The sequence below is a fragment of the Phodopus roborovskii genome, unplaced genomic scaffold, assembly GCF_943737965.1.
Source record: "Phodopus roborovskii unplaced genomic scaffold, PHOROB, whole genome shotgun sequence".
In the NCBI taxonomy this organism is placed as follows: domain Eukaryota; kingdom Metazoa; phylum Chordata; class Mammalia; order Rodentia; family Cricetidae; genus Phodopus; species Phodopus roborovskii.
This window is the reverse complement of record NW_026125391.1, coordinates 25,673,202-25,690,681: the sequence shown is the minus strand read 5'-3', so window position 1 is coordinate 25,690,681 and position 17,480 is coordinate 25,673,202. Positions and strand designations below refer to the sequence as shown.

The 17,480-nt window shown below is 36.7% G+C and overlaps 1 protein-coding gene across 39 annotated transcripts in view; it reads left to right on the top strand.

The window, feature by feature from the left end:
- The window catches only part of Nrxn1 (neurexin 1), a 1,037,700-nt gene that overhangs the window by 861,519 nt on the left and 158,701 nt on the right, over nt 1–17,480 (top strand). For all 39 annotated transcript variants that reach the window (XM_051175288.1, XM_051175287.1, XM_051175279.1 and 36 more), the window contains one exon: nt 11,703–11,874. In XM_051175288.1, coding sequence (XP_051031245.1) covers nt 11,703–11,874 — 172 coding nt within the window. The remainder of the gene's footprint in view (nt 1–11,702; nt 11,875–17,480) is intronic.

The window sequence follows — 17,480 nt, the reverse complement described above, 5'->3', positions numbered from 1 at the left end:
GAAAAAAAGTAGCAGCGAACTCAACCATTCACATGTAATGAGCAACTGTTTGGATAAAACTCAAGCTGAGCTGGTGTCTTAATTACATGGAAACTGGTGCGGTGTATAACTTCAAGTGTTACTGATGAGAAATTAAGATTTCTGTGGAACACTGTGGAACACAGACAGCTGACCTTTGTTTTTGGGAGCTCACAACCTCTGGACTATTGACAGCTAATTCCTGATGCATGTGCTGGCTCTTTGGAACCTATTCCCTATGGTGGAATGCCTTGTCCAGCCTTGATGCAAGGGGGGAGGAGCATGGTCATGCCTCAACTTGATATGCCATTCTTTGTTGACTCCCATGGGAAACCTTTCCCCTTCTGAATGGAAGTGTAGGAGGAGTGGATGGGAGTAGGGCTAGAAGTGAGGTGGGGGAGGGAACAGAAGGAGAGGAAGGTGGGTAAAATTGTAGTTGGTATGTAAATTAAGTAATAAATCAATTAATTAGAAAGAATTCTGTGAACACCTAGCTAAGGTGTCCTTCCCTGTTTTATTTTTGCTTTGTCATAGAAGAGAAGCTTAATGGCCAATGTTTTACACATTTGCATATTACTTTTATACTTTGTAGATGTTAGTGTTTCAATAGGCAAATGTGGCACTTTTCAGGAAATGACTTCAGGTTTTCCAGAGGGTATCAGCTTCATTCCCTAGCTGCAGTGATATCACACAGAGGGGTGTAATTCACATGACTGGGAAATACCATGAAACAGCCGTGACCTATGAATCAATGGCCACACTGGAAACCTTCAAAATTGTACCACAGGCACACAGAATAAGCCAGTCCTGATTTAAGAAATGATACCAGAAACATCTCAAAATAAAGTTCTACAATTATTGATCTATTTGAGGACTCAGTAGTGGGACATTGAGTCATGTTGAGTCATCTAACTCTGAACCTATTATTTTAACTTTGATTTAATTTCATCTAAAGAGAAATGATTCAGTTAAAGAGAAGCACTGAAGGATTGTATCATCAGCAGAGCTCAGGATCTATTTTTCAGTTATGAGAACTTACTGATCATTTCTTTCATTTATACCCCCAAGTCCTACATCTTTGGAGAGGAGGTGGGGTGGTTGTTACAAATAAAGACAAGTCCTTCCATTTCCCACTGAATGCTTTATTTATAAGAATTGCTTTGGTCATGGTGTCTATTCACAGGCATAGATGACTAAGTAATACTTATTCCTTCTTGGTGGGATAGTTATCTTGTTACACACTCCATTGTGAAAGTTAATGAGCTGTCTTCTAGTAAAACTGCAATGCCTACTATCAAGTATTGTGCTAGGAACTCCTGCTAACATGCTCTAAAGTTGAACATGGTTTTTCAAAAGCATAATAAAAATATTAGTTGTAATGAAAATTATAGGTCTTAGGTGTCTTGTAATAATTAAGTGAGCTAAGAATTCATGTGCATTTTCCCATGAAGAAAAAATGTGAGTATGATAGAAGGGTTCTGGAATCTAACAGTGGGGGCCATGCTGTCACTTTGCAAATAAGCTGAGAGCCAGTGGTTGGCATATTTAAGAGGGAGAGCTTTACATAGTCTCCGTGGTATGTGTCTTATTCAAAAATTATGTAGAAAAGAGTTTGGGGAAACTCCAAAGGCAAAGGGATCCTGTTAAGTACTTTGAAGGACATAATTACTAAGCTATTATTGTTATAATCCTAAGGACATAGTTACTAAACTGTTGTTTTTAAAATCTTAAGGTCATGTTACTAGAAAATTATTTTACAATCCTAAAGCCACAGTTACTCAGCTGTTGTTTTTACAATCCTAAGGTCACAATTACTGAGCTATGGTTTTTAAAATCCTAAGGACATAGTTACTAAGCTGTTATTTTTAAAATCCTAAGCTTATTTTTTTCTAACATTTTAGGAGAAAAAGGGACATAAAAAAAGTGGACATGTGCATTGGGAAGGAGGACTGTTGCAGTTGTGCAACAGACTTTGATTAGATGCACTTAGGATCAGGAGATGAGGATACACGCCCAGGGTGGTAGTAGAATCAGACTCAGAGTCAAGTTTTCATGGAAGTTAGTGGAGGTGCAGTATTCTGAAGAATAGGGGCATAATAGAGAAGATACACTATCCTCGATGATAGTCAAATGGGCAAATAAACATGCCCTGTTTTAAAGCATAGTACTCTTCCACAAGGTCCTTCTGTGTTGCTTCACCCTAGACCTCATCAACTTTGGGTTCTCTGTTGTGTCCTGCTATGGGGTGCAACTGTCAGCATTGAGCAGAAACCTCTTTGTGGGTCAGTCTCTAAGGAGACTTCTGTTTCATGTTCTTCCTGCTCGGACACTGCTAATGCTATTCCTTTCTAAGATGCCACCATCAACCTGACCAGATTCCAATGCCCATCCCTATCAGCTACAAAACTTGGTGCAGCTTGTTTCAGCTTCTCCAGGAGATAGCATTCAGCTGTTCTGTGAAATTCAGTTATGTTGTGTGTAAATGTGCACATCAATATGTCACATCCAGTAAGCATTGTAAGATATAGGAAGGAGGTGGGAAAAATGGAGGGAGCCTATGTATGCAAATGTGTTTGTACTGACTATTATAGCTGCCTCCCATGTCGACTTATCACCCCACACAGTGGGAGGCTCCTGAGATCCTTCTTACCCACCCCTCTGTTTCGTCACTTCTTTGGTATATTTTTAGTATTTGCATCACAATTTATCTGCCCAAGTGCAATGAAACTTTCTTCAGACAGGAAAACAAAACAAACTAAGTAAATAGGCCACCATTTTTCTGGTTTGTGATGTGTTCACACATAGGGTGACTATCAAATATTCATTTTTATGCATGCATAGGATGAATAAGGAGAGGTGCTATCCACTAGTGGAAAAGTCCGGGCAGTGAGAATTTTTTTGACAAGGTAGTGGGTATTAGGGGTACAGATGGGTTTGCTAAAATGATAGCTAAAACTGCATATTGATATTATTAGTCATCTGGATTGCTAACACAGTCTTTACCAGCCTGTGGTAAGTCCCTGAACTGGGAAAGATGTTGGGGTCCTATGAGTAACTTTCAGTTCATTTCTTTTGAGGAGGGAGAACAGGTGGCTATCTGACAGTCACTGCAGAGTTGCCATATCAGCAACAATGACATTGTGTCATAGGACATTGACTCCCTCCCTCCCTGTTGAGGATTAGTCTCTGGAGTCACAAAGCCTAGTGTTCTGCCTGGTGTATAATATGTATCTACATAGATATGTATCATAAGGATCATTCTGCATTCCGAAGTGGGCACAGTCATCTGGTGCACACAAGAACATTGCCTTGTTCTGTCCCTAGACCTGGAGTATGCGCCTGTTGCAGTGCACACGGCAGAGTATCAGAGAAGATAAATAGGACTCTGCTAAAATGCATGCTTCCTAAGGCTGGACTCTTTCCTGTCGGTCACTGATAGCAAAGAACCATGCTAAGCAAAAATACTGAAAACAGGCCATTTTCAATTGTATTAGTTTCTTTCTGTGCATAGCTGAGGTAAACACAAAACAAGGTAAAGGAATGAAAACTGCCGTAGAGTCTTATGCAGAATATCTATGTACCATATGTAAGACCAAATTTGTGTGTCTGTATATTGTGTCTCTGTTTTATGTGCAGGTAGATTAGACTATATCTGAATGAGCAACATACACATATTATTTGAAGGATGTTCTAGATAGTGAGAATATTATTCAATCTCAGTTCAAACATATTTTCAAGTGCATATAATTTCAAAAGGAATTAGATAGTGCAATCCCACTTGCTAGAACCTCCAAGTACCTAACCACTATCATATTTCATGATATTTTCTTTTAGCATGGCTTAATATTATAATCCTTATTCAGAAATGAGCTTTCATGAAAAAATCAATAATTACCTTTGTCACTATTTATTTAATGAATCTACAGGAAGACTTCATTAAATTATAAATGCCTCATTACTGATGTTCTTAGAATAGATTTTCAAAATTATGGTATGAGGCAGTTATTCATTCCAGGCAAGATACAATTCAGAGAGATCAGAACATGTCTGCTGAAATGACTGCTGGTTTTGCTAATGCAATATTCATGAGAATTTGCCAAGACAATCACATTTAATCCCAGAGAATACGGATTTGAAATGAATTCTTTTACATTGTAATTATCCATTGGCAAGACAGTTCAGCAAGTTTTATTTTATATATAATTGAAATAACTTTCTCTCCTTCCAATATGGGCTGGTGTGGAACATATTTACAGCTTTGGAGGGAAATAAATATTGGATTTACAAAATATTCCTCATAGTAGTATTTTATATTTCACTATATTAAATAGTGTCCCAAACAGGGACAGATGACTCTTTAGCAATCATTAATATTTAAATTGCTTTTCAAGACCTGGCATAGAGTAGAGTAGAGTAGAGTAGAGTAGAGTAGAGTAGAGTAGATAGTGAGTTGTAGTAGGAATTTTTTGGACCAACTATAGTGATGTTCACTTCTATTACACTTAGCTGTTCCACAAAGTTTGCATCCATGACATGTGAAAGCTAGTCAGTGTTGATATTGGCATATCCAAGAACAGATGGACATTGTTTAAAAACCAAAACCTCTCTAAACATCACTAACTATTGCTGTTTCATAATTATTTTTTTAATATATGCAATTAATCAAACATTGTGAAATCTTGGTATTTCTATATCCTAGAAAATAAGCATTTTATGATGCATGTTGCAGAAAAAAGTTAAGGATAATTTGAAAATACTCATCTGTGATTGTGGACATTGTGTTTATGATTTATTTTATTGTTTTTTATTACTTGTGTATAAATGTGGCACATGTGTGTCAGTACAAGAGGGGACCAGAACATAACACTGGATTTCTAGGAGCAGAGGTATAGATACAGACGGTTATACACAGCCTTGCATGGGTGTTAGGCACTGAACTGGGACTATTTATAAGAGCAGCAAGTGACTTTATCCTCAGTGCAATCTCTCTAGAGACTAAATTTTTTTTGCTTTCGCACAAAAATAATTCTATTTACAAAACTTGGCCCTTTGAGGCGAACAGATTATTGTGGTCATCTTCTTAGAGCAGCTTGGAAAGCTGAGCAGTTTTTTTTTTTTTTTCTTTCTTCTGTCCTTCTGTTATAAGAAAGGTATTTGTACCAGAAAAGAATCTTAAACAACCATTTACCTCCAGATTAACAATATCATCCTGCACTTAGTAAGCTGTAAAAGCTGCATTCTAGTATGAAAATGTCTTAACTTTTAAACCTGTCCTGGTGTGAGGGAGGTTATCCCAATCCCCAGGGAAATCCAGGTAAGGTCTTGTCAGTCCTTTGGTGACTCCTAGATAGCACAAAAGTCATCTATTTACTCTTAAGACTACCTACAGTAGTCCTTATATGTTCCCTTATGTTCCACCTGCCCAATGATGTCTCCTTGGACCACACTGGGATTCCACATATCCTGGGAAAATTAAATTGGCTCCTCCTGTTTCTGTGGTTCATTTTTTTCTTCCTTCATGAATCCTCCAGGGATGAGGCAGAAGGAACAGGAAGGAAATAAGAAGCAGAAGGGATCTTGCTGAGCTAATGCTACTGTAGCAACCATGTAGCTGAGGGTATTCCCTTGACTTCTTGAAGAGAACTTTCTTTTTATTAGCTCTTACCCATATCTTCTAAAATCCTTCATCTGTCAAATGACTTCTGCTGTCAAAATGGCTGAGTGTGTGAAGACACTTTCAACATGAGCTTGACTCTTGAAACCTGCATCATAGAAAGAAAATCAGCTCCCTTCAGTTGTCCTCTGACTTCCACATGTACCCCTGGACATTTGAGCAAGCATGGACACATGAAGACATATTCACATAATAAACAGCTTTTCATTTCAAAATTAAAATATGATTCCAATGTTTCCTTCCCTCAGGTTTCTCCATCTAACCCTTCCCATGCCCAACCCACCACCACCCCCCTCTCACATTAAGTTTCCTTTTCTTTAATTCTTCTACATTCATCAATATTCTACATTCCTAAATACACCTTGTCCAATCTGTTTAGTGTTACTTGTATGTATATGATTCCAGTGGTAGATCAACTGGGGTTAGATAATGAATTAGGGGCTCATCCCTGGGGAGGACTATTTCTCCCACTTTCATTATTCCTCAGTTGTCTGCAGTTCTTTGTTTATGACTCAGTATCCATGAGATTTTCCCCTTCTATGTTAGCATGTCTATACTGGTATTGTACTTTTTTAGGTCTTTTTCAGGCAACCATATTGTTGAGACATCATGGATGAAGCTTCTCTTCTTTTTCCAGGGGACACAACCTAACAGAAGATTTCCTGATCCTCTGGTTCTTACATATCTGTCTGCTCCCTCTTCTACAATGTGCCCAAGCTTTAAGTGCAGAAATTGTATTATAGATGCACCTTTTGGTGCTAGGTACCCCATGATCAATTGTTGTTTGCATTTTAACCGTTCGCTGTTATAATGGTGTCTATCTGTTGAAAAGAAAAATTTCTTTGATGGAGATTGAAAGCTACAATTATCTATGGATATAAGTGTAACAATCTAGGATGCACTTGGGTATCATGCTGGTATAACAAAGTAGTGGTATAAGGTTCCCCTCTAAGAACCATGACCTCACCAGCACTGAATATTTGGATTGGCATATCATCTGTATCCTACTATTCCTCCTATCCCAGACTGTCTCCCAGTTGTGGTTCCCCTTCCTTTTCTTATTTCTTTGATCATTAATTACTCACGGTTATATATTCAAATCTGAATATTTGGAGCTAGAAACAGCAGATGAGCGAGAACATGTGGCAATTGTTTCTCTGGTTCTGGATTACCTCACTCAGTATAATGTTTTCTCATGCCACCTATTTATTTTATTTTTCTCAACAGCTGAATAACATTCCATTGTGTATTTATGTCATATTTCATTATCCACTGCTGGAAGGATATTATGTTCACTTATAAATTTTTGTGAATGGACAGCTTTGACCACTGGGGAGAAATTCTCAGTGTAATCTGTTGAGTCCTTTGGGCATATGACAAGGAGTGGTATAGTGGTGTCATATAGTAAATAAATAGCCCCTTTAAATAAATAAAAATAAAGGAACTTGTTAACTGAATTTCCACAGAGGTAGGTAAATGCACCGCCTTCATACACTCATTTAGTTTTCCTGCCTAAGGCATTGAGTATTGAGCATCCCTGGCTCTGGGTCCCTGTTCTTTGTCTACTGTTTCCCTCACCATCCAGTCCCACCCTTTCATTTTAATGATATGATGTTGCCCATGATTAACAAATAAATGGATATTATCAAAAAAGAATGTGCTGGGGAATTCTCCATATAGGCTGCTCATCCTCCAGTGGATGGTCCTACAGTCATGTGTAGATGGGCAGAACTAATTAGACCCAGTGGGTTTTTAAAATATATAAAAAGACATGAATTTGAGTTGGAAAATATTGGGGAGGGGCTAAGTTGGGAGTAGAGTAGAGGAGGAAGGAAGAGTAGGTATGATCAAAGTCCATTCTATACATGTACAGAATTCTCAAGGAACAAATTAATAATGAAAATTTTATATTAAGCCATGAGAATTTGTCTAATAATTCAACTCATAAATACTTAATTACAAAAAAGAAATGTGACATTGTAATGTCAAATTGTTTATCAAGCCTAAGATAAATCAAAACAAAAAAATTAAAATCATATTTAATGATAAGAAATCCTTTATGCACAATAAACGCAGGGGGCATGGAGAATTTTAATGTATTTAGAGCTGCTATGGCATCTTGAAATTTTCCCTTAAATTAATCTAGTTTTATTTGAGACTATATATAGATATATGTGTGTGTGTGTTTGTGTGTGTGTGTGTGTGTTTGTGTGTATTTAATATTTAATTATATTTAATATTTAATTATAAGGTGGTAGTGTAATCTTGCTGCCTACTTTAATAGGGAAAACACAGCAAAATTTCTAAAGAGATCCAAACCTTCAAGTGTAAGGAGTAAGGTTTTTTCTGCCTGCCGCTGGTCTTGTCCCGCCCTCACGCCAGCTCCAGTTAATACACAGAGACTCTGTATTTGATATAAATGCTGTTGGCCAGTTACTTGTTTCTTATCGGCTAGCTCTGTCTTAAGTATTAACCCATTTCTGTTAACTACCTATTTCTACATGCTTTCATCTTACGGGGGAATACTGAAGGCATCTTGTATCCCAAGTCTCTCCATCTTGACTCCTCCTTACTACTTCCTCTTTCCTCCTTGTCTCCTAGTCCCTCCTATCTATTGCGGTTAAATAAGGATCAGGATAAATAAATAGGCCGAATATATGTTTATTCAGGGAGAAATAACTTACAACCTAGACAGATGAACACCAGGAAATTCCACCCGATGCTCTCCTGTCCGAGTCCCACCAAGAAGAGAGCTTTTCCGGGCTCTTCCTCAGACCTCCTTCCACAGGTTGCATCTGCCCATGGCTCCACCCCCAATGGGCGTGGTCAGTGCCACAGAATGACTATCTCACTACAATTCCCCATTTAGTCTAAAGAAAAGATTTAGGCTTAATACAAAACTATATACAAAACAGTGAATAACAAGTGTGCTCTAAGAAAAGGAAAATCAAGAACAAAATGACCTACATATCTAGTCCTAGGGTGAAGGCATAACGGAGTTTACAACAGAGTTGTCCTAAGCTGGAAAACATAAGTCTAGTACCTAATATATCTAACTACGAAGAGAGAATAATAGTTGTGATAGTTTAATCTTCAACCTCATCAAGACCTGAGAAGGAAAATAATGATACTAGGGTAGACAGGAAGTGCGGATGGGCAACTTCCAAAAGGTGCAGCAAGGACAGAAACAGCAAGCTACCTGGACAGTCACCCTAGTTCTCACAGCAACGTTGGTACACCCAGTTTTGGCTAAGGCCAAGAGAACTTGACAGACCACAACAACAGGAGGGAGGTAGAATGGCTGTCTTACCCTGACTTGGCAAGGTCCTGCAGTTTTCTATATTTGTCTCCTGCAAGCACATAGGACTGCATGTCCAAATTAGTGGTCAAGGTGGGGGCAGTTCTTTGCCCAACAGGCCATTAGCTGAGGTGAGAATGAACTCCAGCAGGAGCACCAACAGTGTCCAACATATTTTCGGGAAAGTGCATGTGCTGTCAGGAGCAACAGTGTCTCATGTCAATGGAGTACTAATATTAAAATATTATGTTCTGCACATCTATGAAGTGATTGAAGATTAAGAATCTATGTCTGACTAATCTCATAGGTACAGGAAACATGAGTGAAGATAATCTGTAATACTCAGGAACTTAGCTAAAAAAAACTGATTAAAACTTCCCTGAGTAAATCAGGAACAAACACTTAAACAATATAACTATATACATATACATACATATAAATCCCTAAAATAGAGGTAGAGTAGAAATGTCAAGACAAGAGGCAGCATGATAAATATCCCAAACTGTACTAATATACAAATGTCTTGAATACAAGAAAAGTATACATACATAGAATATGGTAAAAATAATGTGCATAAAACATCATAAGTGGAAAGTTTCACACAATGTAACAAAATATAAACTTAGTTTTACATAGCTTACCACATATAAGAATATATACAATGTAAGCTGTAAAATATTATTCATTCTTACTCAAATTCACAAGAAAATAGGCTAATTTACCTTTATCTGCCATATTTATGGAACAATTGACCTCAGATATTATATCAGCTTAAATTGGAAAGGATGTTACAATTACGTTAGGTGTAATTCTGTTGTCCTGGAACTTTGATGCTTTTAGTTGTAGTTCTCAGCTTGTGGTAGTTACACCTGGAGGTGTACCACCAAATAGCGCCCAGCTGCAGAGGACACGTATGATCCCGTTTCTGCCCAGAAGTGTACCGCCAAATATCGTCCAGCAGCCGATGATCCTTCTGATCCCAGTCCCTGTAGAATAGCTCTTAACAAACTATGGCAAGCAAAATTTTGTTAAAAGGAGACTTGTGGAATTGCTGGGACCGCAGGACTAACCGCGGGAAAACGCACATGCAGGGTGGGTGCTGTGCAGCTCTGCACGAATGCAAAGTGCAGTGCGGAAATGGGCTTTTTAGTTCTGCTGTGGCCACAAAGGAGATGTAAGGAAGAGGCAAATGTCCCAAAGCTGTGGTGAGTTCACCTGGTTAGGCAAGGGACCCTGCCCTTTGGGGAAGGTGGGGGAGGGGAGCGGCATCTGTTGCCTGGGTGAAACCCAGGTCTCGTGAAAATCCCTATCCCACTTCTGACACCAGATATCACGGTTAAATAAGGATCAGGATAAACAAATAGGCCGAATAGATGTTTATTCAGGGAGAAATAACTTACAACCTAGACAGATGAACACCAGGAAATTCCACCCGATGCTCTCCTGTCCGAGTCCTGCCAAGAAGAGTACTTTTCCGGGCTCTTCCTCAGACCTCCTTCCACAGGTTGCATCCGCCCATGGCTCCACCCCTAATGGGCATGGTCAATGCCACAGAATGACTATCTCAATACACCTATCTTCCTTTCCTATTGGCCAACAGTGCTTTATTCATTAACCAGTATGAGAAACATATATACATAATAGCATCTCCTATCATTCAAGTTTCTCATTTGTGACTTAAATTTCCTACAGGCAAGTGTGTCTGTATGTTCTGTAAACCATCTTTCCCCCAGGTTGTTTCTCTGTTGAGGTTTTATGAAAGGCAAGCCACAGACATGAGTTGATGGACTCTGACAAGGGCCTGCAGTGCAGGTATCCTGTGTACTGACTAAACTATCACCCACATGCTTTCAACATCAGCTCATGGTGGCTTGACAGCCCTGCTGTTTGACAATATGTCTCAGAGGTCGAGGACACAGTCACATGTGTCTCTTGGTGCTTTAGGTGCTGACATTCTGAAGTTAACAGCCACAACTTTACCCTTAGAATGATTTTTAATATTGCCTTGCATAATTCAGAGAGTTAATTTTAGATAATTATGCTAGCTCCATTTTAGTAAAGATGTAACCTAAAAATGAGGGAATTGGATTTTAGTCCCAGCTTGTCTTTGCTAAGTTGTATGTCCTTGAACAAGTTATTGAAGCTTGATGTCATAGTTTCATTACCTGCAAGGTAAAAGCAATGGGTGTGTTTTATGCTGCTAACATCTGGATGGTTTGGTAGCTAATGACTAAGAAATCATTTTGGTGAATGCCTTTTTGTCTGCCCATCCCTCTCACAGAGATGTTTTGTATTGTGAGCATCTGTCCCTTGCCTCTGATTTACTCATTTTTTAAAAGGGAGGGTTCCAAATCTTGTTTTTCTTCTGAAATTGGAAAATTGGATTAAAGGAGCTATGTCAGAAAACACAAAAGTGCATGCTCTAATGCCAGCAGCTGTGCACCTTCTTAGTGGCAGCCCCCAGGAAGAAGACAGTTCAATTCCCTTGCAAGTGTATCTTTTAGAATATCAATTATCCATGAAAGAGTTGTCTCAGATTTACTCAAATGTCAAGATCTTGATTCTATTGCATGCAGTTTTTCAGAAATTAAATCAGAGGGAAAGCACCCCTTGTTGAAAGCATGTTCTTGGACAACACCCACTAATATAATTCTTATCAAATGCTGACTAATCCATTGTTTTAACAATACCTATGTGCCTCCTTCTTAACAGCACCAAGGAAAAATTGGAGTTAAGTTTAATGTTGGGACAGATGACATCGCCATTGAAGAATCCAATGCTATCATTAATGACGGGAAATACCATGTAGTGCGTTTCACGAGGAGTGGTGGCAATGCCACATTACAGGTGGACAGCTGGCCAGTCATTGAGCGCTACCCTGCAGGTAAGCAGGTTTATGGACCTGGGAGCAATTATGTGAAAAAGAACTGGGAAAGCAAAGAAATGTTTGCGTCCGTTTCTTCAAACTGTGGTTTTTCTAAGAAACCATAAAGTATTTATTAGACTTTAGAGTCATATCAAGGTAATGCTGTCCTAAACTGTTCTTGCTACCATGTACAAATGACCTTTTTTAGATGAACTTGAAGCCATAAGTTACGGTTTGCAAAATCTGGAACATCAGTGTGCCAGAAAAAAAAATGCACACATAAAAAGCAACATGTGTCAAAGCTTTTTACGGAATCCTTGCATTTGAACAAAGGAAAGGCTTTGTTAAAAGTAACAGTTAAAATTTAAATCCAAGGGAAGGAATACTATAACACTTTTTTTTTTTTCTGAGAGCAAATAAAGCTGTTCTGTTGACAGTGGCACACAACAGAAACTCATGAAATGTGTAAAGAGAGCCAGAGGCAGGAAGAGATGCAACCTGGAGTGAAATGACAAGAACCCCACAATTACAAGAAACACTGTACTGCATATGTAGCTATGAGTAAAGGGAGTTCATTTCATCTTCATATAGCCATAGTGATTTATGAGAACTTTGATATAATAGTGTTACTCAAATGAAGTATGTACAATGTTCTTTTTCCTTTTTTATACAGAGCATAGTTTATCATGTGGTATAAATAAAAACATAAAACCAATTTACAATTTACACAGTAAAACTAATAACAAGAATGAGTCTAAAAGGAATATCTCTATTGGAATTATTCACTTCCTAGAATAATTTAACTAATTATTAATTAAATAACTTAGTAAGTAAATACATTTTCTCTATGAAGAACTAATACTTAGCAGATGAAACGTCTTTGACACTTTTCTGAATTATATCATTCTTCATTTTCACAATTCTGCCCTAATCTGTTCTGCTTTGCAAATATTTGATGAATTAAATATAATAAACTAACTTCCTTAGGATAGGATGTAAAGTCAAGAAAATAAATAATGGGTCTGGAATTTATTGTAATACTGAGAAGTAGTAAGCATTCAATAAGTGTTTACCAAGTTGGTATTCTGGAAAACATCCAGATCACCCTAATCTATGAGAGCACCCTGGGCAACATAGTAAACTCAAGGATAGCCAAGGCTACAAAGAGAGACCATGTCTCAAGTGAAAGACAAAGGAAGGAAGAAAGGAAGGAAGGAAGAAAGGAAGGAAAGAAAGAAGGAGATAGAGATAGAAAGAGAGAGAGAGAAAGAAAAAGAAAGGGAGACATTACCAGAAACATATTTAAAGATTAGAAGCTGATAGAGCTTAATAATTAAGAAACAAATATTTACAATAGTTGTCATAGTTGTAATATTTTATATCTAGGCATGTATTCCAAGTGCACTTTCACTAAGGTGAAATTTAATTAATAATTACTAAATAAAGAGTGAAAACCATTCCAGTTGTTATTATGAAAGACACATGAAACAACTGACGTATAAAAATATTATAGCCTTGTGAAGAATTGCATACATGTTATCCATGTGAAGACACATTAGAAACTGCTACACATGATAAAATTCTGAATGTGTTCTGTATGTACGACCTTAATGCTGTAAAGAGCAGAGTGACCTCACCATGTGTCCACTAATCATCTACTCTGTGTGTGTTTTAGCATGATGCTGATGAGGGAAAAAGATAAGAAACTTTCAAACACCCTTTTCTTCTGATACTTTAAAAGTAACAATGCTGTAAAGGCTGAAGATAAATTTCCAAATGTGAGAGATCTACATTAAAGTTTTTTTTTTTTTTTTTTTTTTATTTTTTTTTTTAGAACAAAGTGATTTTAAGTATGAGTTCAATATCATGGCTTAGTATATATCTTTTACATCAGCTTGTGGTTTGGCAATTTTTATTTTAAAAATTTGGAGAGGTTATTATTCATTAGAAAAGCCACTAGACTAATGCTTTTACCACCAAATCCTATAATCAGAGAAACAGGGACAGAACCAGTGGACTATATTTGCTTCCTTTTAAAGTGCCTGCACTGCAAAATATAAGGGTTGAAATTAGTAATTAAGGATAGCACTTAACCTTCCATTATAGGGCTTTGTGGTAAGTGCTTTTATATGAAGCAATTTATCTGCTAGCGACACTATACCTTTAATGAAAAGCACCTAAAGCATTGACCAGTGGTATTACCCTGTAATTGTCTGGAAGGCTTTCATAGAGAAGCTAATTAGTAGACATAGGTTTTATTCTCTTTTGGAGGAAATGCAATATTCCTGCAATCCAACAATTCACATTTAAGAATAAATATTGAAGTTTCTGAACATTAAATTCCCTTTCCATTATTTTCTGTGCATGAAGCAAAGTACAGAAATAATATTTGCAAACCACTTAAAGTTGAGAAAATTGTTTCTTATTTCATGTCAGTTCAAGCTCTAGAATATATTGCATCATTAATCTCTGATTTGTTCCTAATTACAGTTGTGCAGCAAAATGTTTTCTCACATCAAAAATAGACCTCCTTCTCTTCTGTTAATCCATAAAACCTTGCATCATTTCACTGCCCTCAAGATTATTCCCAATAAATATGTTACTTTTGAAAATAAAATAGACTTCATTTGCTACCATAGTATGTGAAAAATACCTTTTATATTATTACAGAGTTAAAAATTAGTTTTATTTCTAAGAATACATATAGCCAATCTATAGATATGTATACACGAAGCATATTATGATCAAACTTAGGAATACACTTTGGCAACAAGACAAACTTTAACTGTGCAAGATAGTAAATGGGAAAATATGAGGGTTGTATAATATTTAACTAATAATTCAACTTTCAAAAACAAAAAGCAACACAATCCAAGTAAGAGACTATTTTGCACTGAGTGATGTAAGAACTATGAACAAAATGTGGGTCTCTTCAATCATGCATTCATTGGGTGTAATTGGCAGGTAGAGACAAAGACTGAGAAATGTCATAAAACTGTTGAATACCTCATAGGCTAAAGAGAAAAGAATAAGGAGGAGTTAAAAAAAAAAAAAAAAAGCAGGATGAGTATAGAATGCATTGTAAGTACTTGACAACAGTGAAAGAATAGATGTTTTCACTTTTTAGTCTCCTCTCCTCTCCATCTCCTCCCTTCCCCCTCCTTTTCCCATCACCTTTCTTTCCCTCCCATCACCCTTTCTCTTTTCTCTTCTGACATTTTCTCCTCCTTTCCTTTTCCTTCCCAATTGCTTTCTCTTGCTCTCACATTTTACTATTAATATCAATTCAACATCCTAATGTTACAGTGGTTCACAAGGAGGCAGTAGACAGCCTTGAACTGGAAATCAGTGGCCAGGGGGAGGGGAGAGATACAAACAAGGTTCTTGATTGTTAGATTAGCTGTCCAGGGAGACAAGAAGGATATTGAAAACCAACCAAGGGCAAACATAGGTAGAGTTAAATTGGTACTGGAATTTAAAGAATGGAACAACTGAAAGTCTGGAGTGCTGTGACAAAGGCAATCATTTAGGGAAGAAAGGACTTAGAGAAATAGCTCCAAGGAAGATTTCATGCAGATGGTTTGGATCCTTTTTCTAGCTAGGCAATTTGCTCAAAGTCTTAGAAGTTTTAGCTAGACATTTAATCCTTTGTTTATTGACTAAATCTAATAAAAAATCTTTCAGGTCATGGGAAAGCCATACATCATTGCCTATTTATCAACTCATTTATTTAGATGAATTGGGTACTCATTTTTAAACTCATGTCATCATTAATATATTGATTATTTAGGACAGTTCATTATTTAGTGTTAAAAGTTTGATAATTTTTTGGGTTATGTTTAACCTAGTTTGGGCTATGTGTGATACAATTAAGATCTACTTCATTTGCAGTCCTAACACTTAGAAGACAAAACAAACTTCCAAGCACTTCTACTCTAGCTTCTTCATTTTTGATACAACAAAATTTAACCTTGAATAAGCCAACTAATTTTCTGTAGGTCACTATGCTAGCTAACTACTAGTCTCTTACCTGTTGACAGAAATTTAAGTAATACGGATGATTGGGTGAAGACTTGGATGTAGCAATAGTATAGTCATTAAAGATTTGGGTCCAACTTGCATGATTGCTCCTGGATGCATATGCACTTCCCAGTCTGCCATTTCTGGGGACACAGATGCAAACCAGACTATGAGAATTAAACAGTAACACATGGAATGAAAGTAACTTTTTTTTTTTTTTTTTAACAAAAGTCACAGGTACTTGGTTAACACTAACTTTTTGAATCAGTAGTATTCATTATCAGGCACTGATTATTTTTAAACTTAACTTGAAAAGCTTAATTAGTGGATTAGGTAAATCATTACAGATAATTAGAATTAGCACATTGTTGTCTTTAAGTACTTGGGGTAGAAAAAGTCTATATTAGGAAAAGACTTGTTCCATGTTCTGGTTAATTGCGTAAACTTGATTAAGCAGTATTCAACAGATTCTAGAACCTACACTAAACTTCAGTGGGAAAACATTGCCCTTTGCTTGTTAATTTTTACTGAAATATAGTTACAGATATGTTGAGTATTTGTTCCCATCTATCAGTGTTTGCTATAAAGTTTTTACACTTTCTCCTAGCTTCTTCTTGAAGTCTGAGATCAAGTAGTTAAAACCCTACTTTTTATCAAATACTTCTCTTCATGGTGTTCAATTTTTCTAGACCTTTGGGTGCTCTTCTTGATGTTAAAGCATAATAAACATTTTATTGAACAATATATTAAATACACTGCTCTAACATTTACCAGTTAAGCATCAAAGACATCTAAGAATATGAGAAAAAGGGCATATATTTTTTTAAGAATTTTAATATTTCCTACATTTGGTCAGCCCTGGATATTTTAAAACATCATTTTATTGTAGCGTTGGGAAATATTGATTATTTATAACTTGTTGTTTATTTGTTTAAGGAAAAGTTCCCCTGGTGATTTGGTGGATTTGGCACACATTTGGAATGCATACACTGCCTGGCAGGGATCATGTAGATGTTTACTCAAGCATCATTAGTCTCTGTAGAACAACAGAAGTAACAGATGTTATATCAGCAGTGCTGAACTCCATTTTAAAAATGGAGGGCCTATAGTACATCTGTGAATGGTCCTTTTTGTTTTATCCTTGCTATGTGTTTACAGGAATACTTGCTATGTTCTAATATAGGAAACTTAGATCTATCCATGACCTTTACAAAATGGTCTTCTACTCAGGACACACTATTTGCCTCTCTGCAGTATTCTATCCAGTTTTACTTGGACAAAATTTTCACAGGACTAACTTAATCATTGTCTATTAGACAATTCAGAAGCATGGTGGCCCTAGCAGAACATTTTTTTCAATATTCAAAACATAATTATGCTTTATCTAGAAAACAAATATATTCATAACTGTTTATTGCAGACAGAACTTAAATAGCCTAAATAGTTAGATTTTTTTTCCAGGTGTGTATCATAATTTCTTACTGGATGTCATTCTGAATAGTGTCCAGATATAGAACTTAAACATTTTTTCTATTTATTTTACTTATTTAATTCTTCCACTTTAATTAGTTTTACAATGGAGACATAAAGATAGTATATCAAAA